Source organism: Empidonax traillii, unplaced genomic scaffold, assembly GCF_003031625.1.
Source record: "Empidonax traillii isolate 1590-97213 ecotype Southwest subspecies unplaced genomic scaffold, ASM303162v1 scaffold247:size2371522, whole genome shotgun sequence".
Classification (NCBI taxonomy): domain Eukaryota; kingdom Metazoa; phylum Chordata; class Aves; order Passeriformes; family Tyrannidae; genus Empidonax; species Empidonax traillii.
In genome coordinates, this window is record NW_020955440.1 from 2,055,356 (window position 1) to 2,068,693 (window position 13,338).

The 13,338-nt window shown below is 36.5% G+C and overlaps 1 protein-coding gene across 1 annotated transcript in view; it reads left to right on the plus strand.

Annotated features, from left to right (window-relative positions):
• VWA8 (von Willebrand factor A domain containing 8) overlaps positions 1–13,338 on the plus strand; it is a 174,600-nt gene that overhangs the window by 66,102 nt on the left and 95,160 nt on the right. Inside the window, exons 18-20 of the mRNA XM_027888842.1 lie at positions 590–696; positions 2,646–2,752; positions 6,587–6,658. Coding sequence (XP_027744643.1) covers positions 590–696; positions 2,646–2,752; positions 6,587–6,658 — 286 coding nt within the window. The remainder of the gene's footprint in view (positions 1–589; positions 697–2,645; positions 2,753–6,586; positions 6,659–13,338) is intronic.

Sequence of the window (13,338 nt, forward strand, 5' to 3'; positions counted from 1 at the left end):
AACATCTAGAGTTTTGTTGGTTTGGGGTTTTATTTTGTGGGCTTTGGTTTGCTTGCATTTTGGTGAGGTTTTTGGTGGTTTTTTTTCCCCCTCTTGTCAAAAGAAAGCAAATTGTTATTATCAAAAGGTTTGGAAAACTGAAAGGACCTGGTTCTGAACACCTCAGAGCTCACTCTTTCTCTTTGGAACCTGAGGTCCAAGTCAACTGGGTCAAGAGAAAAGGTATTTCTGAAAAAACATTAGTTCTACTGTAGGTCTTACTGGCAGCAGAATGAGAACGTTACATGCCTACAGTCCTAATCCATCCTACATTACAAATATTGAAATATTTGATAACACCAAAGCCTTTCAAAATGAGCGCGCAGCCACAGACGTGGTTAATTGCCTGTGAAAGAATCTCACTTCCTCTCCTTGGGGATAGGTGAAATGCGGAAGATTATTTGAATGTGAAAGGAATAGATATTTGGGTTTGGGGAAATTTGCAGGGAAATCATCAGATTTAATCTTTAGATTACAGAAGATGATGGAAACTTTAAAAAGAAAAAAAAACGCATAAAATGCAACCTCCCTGTTACTTCTCTTCTTTTAGGTTTTTACCAAATCTTGCCAGATCAGCTTTACATAAAAATCTTCAGGATTCTGGTATTGAAACGAGTCCAGATAACGCAAAGAAACTGGAGGAAAAGGATTACACATGTAAGATTGTGCTATCTTTCCTGCTCTTCATGAATGTTACTTAGATTGTCGAACACATAAAGGTGTACTAATTATCCTCAAAATTAAGTGTAATTTGCTTCGGTTATATCTTTGACTTTGTTCAGTGGAATGAATTGCTGCTCTCAATATGTTGATACTTTTGTATTGTCTGCTGTATTCTCAGCTCATGGAATTTTGTTCTCAATCATATATAAGTGTTTCTCAGCCTAGAAGATCCGTTGTCTCAGGCTTTCTAGTACTACTTTTTCTTTTCTTTTCATCACTGATAGCTAGTCTTCTGTACAGTTACAGCCTTGATTTGATCTTAATATTTCTCAGTTCTGTTTTCTTACCATTGCTTCTTTCTCTCCCATGTTAAAATGTAGCTTTTTCTCATTGAGACTCTTGTAATTTTGTGCTATGACTTGCTTTCATTCTGGCACACACTTCTTTGTTAGTTTCTCTTCTTTTTATTCACTTTAAATTGTTGTGGTTGTTACATGACACCTTTATCGAGCAGATCTTTGTTTCTTTAGCTCATCCAACTTTTATTCATTTGTAGTAACCTTCAGGGCTATGCATGTATTTCTGCTTCTGCCGTTTTTCTCACTTCTGCTTTGTCATTGATGTATGACCCCCTTCATGCTAGCTAGCTCTCTTTTCATATCTTCTGTCAGGCAGCACACTGTAATTTGCCATTTTCCATTCACTAAATGTTTCCTTTACTCTGCTTCACCAGTGTTATCTCTGCTCTCATTCTTCTGTATGTTTGTCATTAGTTCTGTGATACATTTGACTTCTGTATTTTTACTGTTAGGTCTTTGCAATGGTAAACACATATTTGCTTTTATTTCATGTGGATTCTATTTTTATAGACTTATTTGTGTGTGTGTATATATAGAAGTATATATGTAAAGGCAGAGATATTTTAATGTATATATTAAAATTTCTGTTATGTACAGTATAATGTATATGTACAGCCATATGTATATATATATATGCATGTATGAGTATGCATCCATCTATGTAGTATTATATATATTATTTGAACTCTTGTTAGTTGTGTGATGTTACCTTGAATTTTCTGTGCTTCCCTGTTTCATGCCATAAAGGTGAGCAACTAAAAACATCTTTCTAGAAATTAGGCTATTTTCAGTTTTACACCATATGAGATTAGGAAGTTAGTAGCAAGAAAAATTATTACTGTTTTTATTGCATAGATTATTGTTTACACACTTAGGTGTTAGCTTCCTGAAGACAGAATTTATGGTTCTTTTGCTCTAAGAAATTTTTCTAATGTAGTTTTTCTCTCAGAGCTTTAGTTGAAGGTTTATTTTAACTAGCACAAATTTAGCCAGTTTTCACCAAACTGATAAACATGACGTGTTCTGGCATTAACCCATTTGAGCAGAAATGCAATGCTGAAAGGGAGAATCAGCAGAGGCTCTATCTTCTTGTGGCGGGTTGGCTCCACCACCCACACAGCCACTTGTTCACTCACCTTCACACCTCACTCCACAGTGGGACAGGAGGAGAGAGTAGGAAGAATGAGATGAGAAAACTCGTGGGTTGAGGAAATGTAGCCTAACAGTGCTGGTGATATTCCAATAACACAGTGAGAGTGTGAAATTAAACCAAGGCAGCAGTCACAACTGCTGCTACTTCTCTATGGTACTTTTCCCCTAAGATCACTTTTTCATCGTTTATTGTAATTCACTTCTTTGCAGTTTTAAAGAGAATTCAAATTCATGATAAAGCAACCTCTTGTTAACAGATACTCTTCCAAGCATTCTCTTTCTTCAGGCAGAAATCAGAAATTTTAACAGTGTTAAAATTTGAGCTGTGTTAAAATTCGTAAATCATAACTTGTGAATATTGGGTGTTGATTGCATGTCTCCTTAGAGGATGTTGTAAGTAACACATTTGCTTTTTTCCTGAAAAATGTCCAGGTGAAATAAATAATGGGATTCTGAAGATAGGATCTGTGACAATGCCGATTTATAACTCAGCTGAGAAAATGAAAGTGCCTGATGTTTTGTTTTATGAAAACGCACAAGTAAGTACTAATCTCTGACTTCTGAGTTACAACCATTTTTTTGAATGTGTGCTGTACTTATGCATGTACACATATGTATAGTAAATAACGTACTAATTGATTTTTGATTATATATTTCTGAAGTAGTTTCTTTAGGCTTAGAGTTTTCTCACAGCATTTGGTGGTCATTTCATATGTGTTTTCATCCTTTTGTGAAGAGATTACAACCATCTTATTGAACATTCATAAAGTATGAAGTAACAGAGTCTGAGCTGAATTTTATTCAGAATTATTTGATCAGATGTTGTGTTGGCTGGTTTTATTTTTGTCTTGCTGCTGCTGGACTGATCCACTCTTAGAACTGGATTGTTGATTGCATCCTGAGACTGTGTTTTACAGGCCTTTGTGTGAAGTTTTACCTCTCTGTCATGAGTTGACCTTGGCTGGATGCTCAGTGCCCACCAAGCCTCTCTCAGGGCTTCTTAGTTGGACAGGGGAGAGAAAATAAGTTGGAAAATTACTTTAAGGTTGAGATAAGATATTTTACTAAAGCATAAGTGGAAGTTTGTGCATACATGAGTAAAGAGAAAAAACCAATAATTTTATTCTCTACTTCCCATCAGCAAGTGATCTCTGGCCACTTCCCAGGAAGCACTCATAGTGGGAAGGCAAACATTGTAAACAACAACTGCCTTCCACTTTCTTCTCTTTTCCTTAGCTTTTTTATCTTAGCTGACATCATATGGTGTGGAATATCCCTTTGGTTGGTTTGGGTCAGCTGGCCTGGTTGTGTCCCCTCCCAGGATCTTGCCTATCCCCAGCCTACTGATGGGGGGAATGTTGGGGACAGTGCTGATGCTGTGCCAGCTCAGCTCAGCAGTTCCCATAACACTGGTGTGTTGTCGAGACCTTTCTAGGTACCAAAGCAAAGCACAGCAAGCACTGTGAGGGCTGCAATGGGAAAATGAACTCCATCTCAGCCAGACCCGGTGCACTCCCTTTCAACAGGATTAGCATTGCATGTTTGAAAAACAAATTAGTTATTAGCTAGGATTATTAATTATTTATTATTAATTATTTGTTTTTAATTATTTTTTTTATTTATTAATTAGTCATTTAGTATGAATTGGTTCCTAGTAGTAGTGAAGACTAGGAGTGATTAGTGAATGAAAGGAAAAGGAAGGGCTGTGGGTTTGTGACTGTGGGTTTTTTGGTTTCTGTTTCCCCCACATCCCTTTAATAGATGTAGGTGTAGAGCAACTTTCTCCTCCTAGCGTGGAAGCCTCAGAACTGTCAGACAAGGTATCCTTAGAAAGAGACTGACCCTCTGGGTTACCTTTAGAATATTTTGCTACTGAAAGGCCACTCTGATAGTGTGATCTTGTCAAATATTTTTCATTTGGGGAGCTGGTGTGGCTTTGCTTACTTTTCCTTTCCTATTCTTTTTTCCTACCTCGCTTGCAATTTCTCCACAGGAAGACTATGCTACATGGGTGTCACCTACTGAAGGTGATGACAGGCCATGAAAGGGGAACAGATGACAGACTTCTTCATCTTCCCCACTAACGTTTCGTGTGAGGTTTTATTCTGTGTTACCATTTCGATAAATTACATAATTTGAGCCTGTGGGAAATGAAATTCTGAGTTCTGCTAGCACTTACATCTGCACTGCTTTTTCCATCTTCTTACTTATAGCTTCAGAAAACTGTAAACAACCCGTGTTCAGATGTTATTTAGGGAACCTCTGTTAAAATGCTGCAGAGAATGCCCTGCTCTTTACCTGTCCCTGGTAGCCATGCCCTCTAAATGCTGAAGGAAACAGCAACCAAATACCAGTCAGGATAGCTGTTCCCATTTCTAAACGAATTCTACTCTTATATTCTGTTGTTGGTTTGTAGTTCAGTCATTTCCGTGCTGTAATGATCATTTACCAAAACCTACTGGAGAACAAATTTCATTTGAGTTTAGTGCAGTACTTCATCTCCATGTTCTAGAAACCACAGAAATAAACTGAAACAGAGAAAAAGATATGTCCTCAGCCCTTTGCAATGCTGCACAATGTAATGAAACGCATAGTTTTTTGCCTCTCTATGTTTGGTCTTGAATCAATTCATGTTCCAGTGAAATTTGATATTGCTGTGGAACACTGCTGTTAGTCCACAATAAAGGGCACAAGGGTGGAAATAGTTTTTTAGGTAATATGCCAAATGCCATTTTCAGGCCAGGTGTTGGGGAACATGGATGAATAAAGGTGAAAGGTGACACAATATTGATGGGTCTACTTACAAGTCCTTTGTGTAAGTAACTAATATTAAATGTCTGCATGCATCGTAATACAATGCTAACTCCTGGTGCCAAAGAAAACCAAACAAAACCAAAGAAGAAAAGAAAAAATATCAATACATAGTATGTCTTGTGGCTAAGGTGCTCTGCAGGGAAACCATAATGTACACATATTTATTCAATTTAGGCTTAAAAAAGAAGTCATCAGAAGGATGTATTTTGCCCTAGCAATAAGATAAAAAATGCAATCAGTATGTGTGGTAAACTGACTTCCTAGAATTTATCCTGTATCTGGTCAAAATTATTCTCATCAGTTATGAATGTCCAGTGTATACACACGCCAGAAAATATAATAATTTGCCTTGAAGTGCTCTTTTTAAATCGTGAATTGAATATTCAGTAGTCTTTTGACATGCCTGGTTAGGATTTCGTGGTATTGCGCTGGATTTACAAGAGTTTCTTTACCCACCCCCATCCTGCGTTCTGGAGAGATTTGGAAATATAAAATATCTTTCACATAGAAACTGAGCATTTCTGCGCTCAGAAATTACAGGCAAGCTACTGATTGTTAATTATTTTCTTTTTTAATCAAGTACTAGAGATGAGATGATAATGTGAAAAAATATATATGTTTATTTAAAGGAAAGCATTCATTTCTCTAAGTAGGTTGACTGACCTACTTACAGATGACCTATTTTTACTAGATACACTGGAGAAATATACACGACTTTATTGCGAGTAAAGTAGTCTGCATTGCCACATTATCCTTAAATCCTTTTGATCCTTTTAAACAAATTATTTGTGAGGACCAAGATAAGGTTAAATGAGGTACAGTGTGGGTTACCTTTTATGATATAAAATATATGTAAAAATACACCTCAAGCACTTTGGCTTCAATTAGGCATATATAAATTATTAATTAACAAAAATGTACCTAAAATAATTAGGCACATATAGTAAGACACATACAAACACTTTCAAACTTGAGCATGCATTTTCCTATCTTTGTTTTCCTTGAAAATAAAATTTTAATAGAATAGAAAAAGTATATTTTTCATTAAGTTAGACCTGTTGTTTAATCTTTAGTAAAATATATGTGTATAATTTACATGTCAGCTGTCTTCTATTCTCTCTGTTTAGTTTCTCTAATGTTTCACTAGGATACATTTTTCTTCCTCCAAGTACAGTTGCTGAAAAATCTGCACATATTAAAGAAAATTCTTACACTCTTGGTAACAAGCATTCAACTAGGCTAAAACAAAACATACAAGGAGTGATTACAGAGAGTTAAATATATTTAGAGAAATCAGACACCCACAATCAGTTGCAGCAGAGGACATAGGTGTGGGGAGTTAGTATTTTTGTGTCGTCGTTTTAGTTGCTGGATATGTTGGCTCTGCTATTACTGGTTGAGAGACTCTTGCTATGAAATAGGTAGCTCTAAGTATAAAGTTCAAAAAGTTTTGGCCCCAAATCCTTTAGGTAAAGTTCCTGTTTTACTACTGTCATTAGTGAATGCATAAACGTGAGAGCATAAAAACAGGGGTGAAAATTGTGGTTTTGTTTCTCTAGCACATGATGATAATGGAAGATATGCTCAAAGACTTTCTGCTGGGAGAACATCTTCTTTTAGTTGGCAACCAGGTGAGTTAAACATCTCTTACAATGCGTGAAACAAACTCGTTATTTAATGATGAAATTAAATTTCTGTTTTGCTTCATTGAAATTGCATTCATTTCTACTACTGAGATATTTGATGCAATTTTTAATTCTTTATCTAGTAGTATCCAGGGGTTTTATGGGCACAAAGCTGTGGAAAATGTAAATGCCTTAGATGTTTTTTACATGGCTATTAGAGTAAAAAGTCAAAACATTAATCACAGAATTGAAGAATATTCTGAGTTGGAAGGGACATCCAAGGATCATAAAAGTTCAACTCCTGGCTGTTTGCAGAACAGCCTCAAGAATCACCATGTGCCTGGAAGCATTCTCCAAATGCTTGTTGAACTCTGTCAGGTACAGTGCCGTGGATCCCCATGCCTTGGGGATTCTGTTCCGGGGCCCAAGCACCCTATGGGTGAAGAACCCTTTTCTAATGTCCAACCTAAATCACCTCTGACAAAGTGATAGTTATATGTAAGATCATTACCATTACAATCTGCAATTAATGGCTTTGGTTATCCTTCTTAGCTATGTATCAAAGCTCTCCTTCAAAATCTTCAGTAGATAAGACATGTGCACATAAGTATTATCTAAATCTTTGGCTAGTATCTTTGCTGAAAGATACTTCTTTTATTTATTTATTTATTTGTCAGATTGTTTTTTCCCCCATAAAATAATCTTCCTTTAGCTTAGCTTTTCCTTAGCAAGGATACGATAATTTTTAGCAGATATTTTACTTTCTATTTTGTAATGACCTTTAGAAAAATTTTAACACAAGGCACTAATGATCTAACCTGCATAGCAAGGAATATAAAATGCTAATTGTTATTAGTTTGCATGTATTAAAATATGCAGTCTCATCTGTTTAGCATCCTTGTTATCAGGTTGAATTTACAAAGATGGTGTACTTGAAACCTCTGTAGATTTTTGCTTGATGATACCAGCTTCTCCCAAAAGATTTAATCTTTTTGTAAATAGAAATTGATGTATTTCATAAGTGAAACAATATCTATTTATTCTGTTTCACAAACAGTGCTGTGTATGCCATCTTCTGAGTTGGTATTGAAAATGTTACATAGCACAGATTGCCTGCAGAACCTGCTGCCAAGGAATAGCAGGGGTGGGCTGAACCACAAGAGAAGGGAGGCAGGGACAGTGTCCTTAATGACAAGTTTTGCAGTCCCTCACTGTCCAAGCAAAAATAATAGGTCTGGGAATAGCAGCCATGATCACCGAAGTGCCTTGTGGCTGCCAGACAGGTCCATGAGAATGAGGCAGGTCTGCGGTCAAGCTGGGAAGTCAAGTCAGCAGGTCCAGACTGGGATTGGCAAGGTACAGGGCCAGGCACAGCATTGCCACAGCGTAGGTTGGGAAGGAACCAAGGAAAGGGCTTGAGGGTAAATGCAACTCCCAAGGCATGGGGGACAAAAGGAATCCCAGTGAGGCAGGAACACCATGTCAGAACTGACCTTCAACACTGGCAAGGAGAACCCTAGGTGGCAGGAGAAGAGCTTGCAGAGCCCGGTGGTACACTCAGGGCTCATTTTGCAGAAAATATTCAAAGACTATATAAGAACAATTATTAGGATATAAGGTATTTTTCTAGCAGTCATATTCTCATCTTTAATGTGTGTCACATTTTCCCCAAGCTTTTGAATCTCTAATTGAAAACAGTGTTAAAAGATTTGACTGGATTGAAGTATTGGAACATATTGCTTTGATTCTAGGCATCAGCTCGACTGCACCATTAAGTTGGAAAATGAGTTGATTTGCTGTGATTTCTCTTTGGCAAATCAGTAATAAAGGTTTTGGGTTTTAATTGCTAACATACTTTTGAATACTTCCAGGTTTACTCGTTACTAATTTGTTCCACTGTTTTTATGTGTGACTAAGGAAGGGCCAACAGGCCTTTTCCTTTTGAAATGCTGTTTTTAAGTTTGAAGCACTGTATTTGTCATTCTGCAATCTTTTAGGACCATGGCAATCATTCTTGATTTCTTGGGAATGATCACTAACCATTTAGAAATTGCTGGGCTAATTCCTTAAATATATTACTGTAAATTTTTACAGCTTGTGATGAATTATATTCATGTACTTTAAAAGCAACCATATTACATCATTATGCTTTCATGCTGCATGTGCAGATAACTCCACATTGAAGATATTAGAGTTTTCATCCTCTTTTTGTAAAGCAAATAATTAAAAAATAGGATTCTTATTTTCTGTTCAGTTACTTTAACAGTTTGATACATATAAGAAGTTGGGGTTTTGTCACTGCTTGATACATCAGTGTGTACCTGTGTTTCACATTTGGAAGAAAAATATAATGATTTTGTGGAGATATAAAGTGCTGTTTTGAGTTCCTTTCTTTTAAACTTCATGTTGGTGAATAAACGAATCATCAAAATTCAGTGTAATAACTAACAATTCAAATACTGTGAACCTGAGTGTTTCAAAACATATGACTAACATCCCTTTGAATGCTTGTGTAATTTCCGAGATATTTAAATGAGTTGGCATATACCTTAGGACATAATTTGGTCCTTCAAAATTATGACTGTGGAAGTGAGCATCTCCATTCAACTGTGATATAATTGTGCAAGACTTGACCTGTAGTCTTTCTTTTAGAGTTTGGATTTGGTTTCATTTGGTTGACTAAATGTGGTTTTCCACTTCTGCCTCTTTTGTTTTCATAACACATGTACACAAACAAAATTCCTGCTACCTTAAGACCTCTCTCTTTTCAAATAATGTAATTGTGGTCTATTGTGTATTCTTTTTAGTTAAGAGCTGACTGATGAGAGTTTTTTTACCAAGACTTTTTTCAAGATACAGACTTTGACAGTTAGTGAATTCACTATAAAATTCAGTGAATTAGAATTAAGTTATCTTGGTGGACGTTAGGGACTGGATTTCTTAATGAAACTGAGGAGAATTTGAAGAGAAGTGTTAGATACCAACAGGTATTTTTAGAAGTGCTCAGCTTCTAAAGTAAACTACTTTACAACACTTAATTCATATGTGTTCCCTGGCTCTTGTATGGCCCAACATAAATGTAGTATATGAATTGTGGCTTTGTCTAAATATTTGTTTACAGTTGTTGTTGATTTACTTTAGATGCTAACTGTAATGTGCTTCCATTTCATATAAAACGAATAGATTTCTTTGAGTTCAGTGGATAGATATGAATTTTCAGCTATGAAATAGCTTCCAGGTAAAGGCCATGCCAGTGCTTCAAATGTGGCTTCTGATATTGCTTGCTGAATGAGCCTGTAGTCTGAGAGTGAATGACCGTCTATAGTTTCTCAAAGCAACTAAACAGCAACTTCTTCTTTGGCTGAGAGTAAGCAGCTGCTTATTACTTTCACACCAACAGCAGGAGCCCTGTTTTGTGAAGGTTACTTATTCCAAACTTTGCAGTGACTGTTTTTTCAGTCATTACATACAGCTCCTGCAGTGGCTTCTGAGAGAAGTCTGGCTTATGAGACAGACTGGAGCATTGATTCTTATTACTGAGGAAAATTTTTAGGCTGTGTTTTTGTGAAATTTTTCCTGATGGACATTGTGCAGTTCGTGGATTGGACACTACTTGCTATCTTTTACTGTCTTGAACGTGGATTTTCTTTGGCAAATATGAAAGAAACTATGTTAATAAGCAGAATATGTTTATGTGGAAAAAGTTGGAAAATAGCAGTGGCTGAAACGCCTTTATTTTGTCTTACAATTTTAGATGTTAAATATAACATTTCCCAAATGCATTTGGAAGTTGTGTAAAGAGACGTGTTGGATGTTTTCACCTTTATTAGTCATAGGTGAGGTCTTGGCTACCATCAGCTGTCTTTGAAGATACCAAATAAAATATTTATAGTTACAAGGGATTTGTGGCCTTCTGGATAGAGAAGGCTCACAGACCTCTCATTTCAGAATTAGTTTATTGCCTTGAAATTCTAAAACACCCAACAGCATCTTAAGCAAAATTGAATAATTTTATTTGGCATTGCTTTGTTGCCACGATTTATAGAAGGAGCTGTTCAGAAGTAGAACAAAGAATTCTATAAAGGTGATAAATACTGCAAATAATTTGAAAGAAGACCACAACAAAATCTTTGGAAGCAGTTAGTAAAAGTGTTGATGTGAGCCCACAGTAGATAGACTATCAGAAATACATTAATTATGACTACTGTGTCCAGCGGAGGGCTGTGAAGATGATCAGTGGACTGAACCATCCCTCCTCTGAGGAAAGGCTGAGGGAGCTGGGCCTGTTTAGCTTGGAGAAGGGGATCTTATCAATGCATACAAATACCTTAAGGGTGGATGTCAAGAGGATCAGGCCAGATTCTTTTCAGTGGTGCCTAGTGATAGGACAAGGGTTAATGTACACAAACTGGAACACAGGAAGTTCCATCTGAATATGAGAAAGAACTTACTGCGAGGGTGACAGAGCACTGGAACAGGCTGCCCAGAGAGGCCATGGATTCTTCTTCTTTGGAGATACCAAAAACCTGCCTGAACAGCCTGTGCAACCTGCTGTAGGTGAACTACCACCACCCAAGGGGGGTTGGACGAGATGATCTCAAGAGGTCCCTTCCAATCCCAACCATTCTGTCATTAAAAGAACTTAGAAATGTAACAGCGTTCTGGCACATTTGCCAATTTATTTCCCTGATAGAAGAATGTCATTTCATTCTTGCTGCTGCCTTTCTTTAACCGAGATCAACTTATGTGAATGCTTGGGCTCCCACTAGGAATTTATTTTATTCTTGAAGAACTTAGTAGGAGAAACTATTGAGGCTTTCCTAAAGATATTTAAAATTACATGCTTGACTAGATCTTTCCTTCTAATATAATACTCTTATTCTTAACTCATTGTGAAATTGAATTAAGTACAAACTTAAGAGTGTAATAATATCAGTTATCAGAAAACTTGAAAAAGCAAATGCTTTGGCATTTTAACTTTTCTGGAAATAATGGTCCTTGTTTTCCTGCTTGAACTTGTATAAGATTGACAGTTTTCTCTACAAGGCTAGAATGTAATATTCTAAACCAATTTTTTATTATTATTGTGAGCATGGAGAAAATAAGCTCCAAATGAGCTAAACTGGGCCAGATGCTATGATATTTTTTGTCTACAGAATTAGGTATGACAGTTGTGGAAAACTCAGAAAATATTTCTGTTTTACTTGCTACAGTCATAACAGTATGTACACGTATGAGAATAGGCATCCTCTTAAAATGTGTCTCTGCTTACAGGATTGATTTCTGCTTGTACACATTAAATGGCAAACCCAGAATTAAAAAAGAATCAATTTTTTTTTATGTTTTTTCACACTAATTCTTTCTATTATAAATTTTTCCTATGCTCCTCTCCACTGAACCACAGTTGTCTTACCTCACTGGAAATGTAAAGATTATATTTAGCCTGACAGGGCTCAGGGTTGAAAGTTGTACTTTAAGTCCAAAAAAGACATAAACTTTACTAGCTTATCTAGACTTATAGTGAAAGATGTATCCAAAACATTCAATTCATGATTCCTATCAGGGTATTAAGTTTATTTGTTCTTATGGTGAAATCTTATTATTTTTCTGTCACCATAATTTTTACTTGCCCCGGATGAAAAACTCACAATAAAAAAGTGAGATACTGAACCACAGAACACTTGCTGTTGTGACTGATAAAGATGCACATTGCAGCTGACACAAGACTTAAAACCACCTCTGCTTTTGCACAAGTATTTTAATTTGTTGCTAACATTCGAACAAGGTAACAGTGACAGGGTTGATTGCGGTGGTCCTCTGGTAGCAATGTCTGGTGTCTGCTGGTGACACACCTTCTGCAGTTACTAAACTGCATTATTCACATTTGTTCCAAGCAAGGCTTCATAGCACCTGGAGTGTGTGAAACAATTCTGTATAGGTGCTGCTTGTTGCTTTGCTGATAACAGTACATTTTTTCAGAAAACCAGAAATATAATCCTCTGTTCTGAAAATTGCAGCCTCAACCAAAATGCATGCATTACAAATGTTTTTGCTGGCAGAAGTAGGCAAACTGAGACCATGGAAGGTGGTTTGGTGCCAGACCCAGTGTTAGAAACTGCACGTTAGCAAAAGTGTTTTCATTTTCTGAATATTTTCATTGTTCATCTGTAAGTTTCTGTGATAATGACATTGTCAATGAAACACTTTCTGTGCAGTCAGAAACTGAGAACTCTGACATGAGGGTTCTGGATACTAAGATGTAATGATAAGCCAAATTTGTCTTTCATTCCCTAATAATGCGATTTTAAGATTAATTGTAAAATAAGATTTCCTAAAGTGAAAAAGTGATAAACTGCTTTTTTAACAGTTTTTAAATTAGTTTCATTCTTTTTGTAATGAAACAGGTGCTCTGCTGTGCATGGCTGTGCGCCAAGGTGGAGAAGGTGTGATTGCAGTGTTTCAGCAGAAGGGCAGTACTGAAGAGCACAACATAGCAACCTCTTTAGCTGCTTCAGTATGACCCAAAAATCATTTGGAAGAAACTAAAAATGAGGCAGTGTGGCTTAGATTTTTTTTTTTTCCTAAGAGGCAAATTGTTAATTTCAAAAACTTGGGACCAGTTCTTCTAGACTGTAACTTTATTGACTTTATTTGGGCTGTGCAGGAGATAAATTTGTCCCACTACT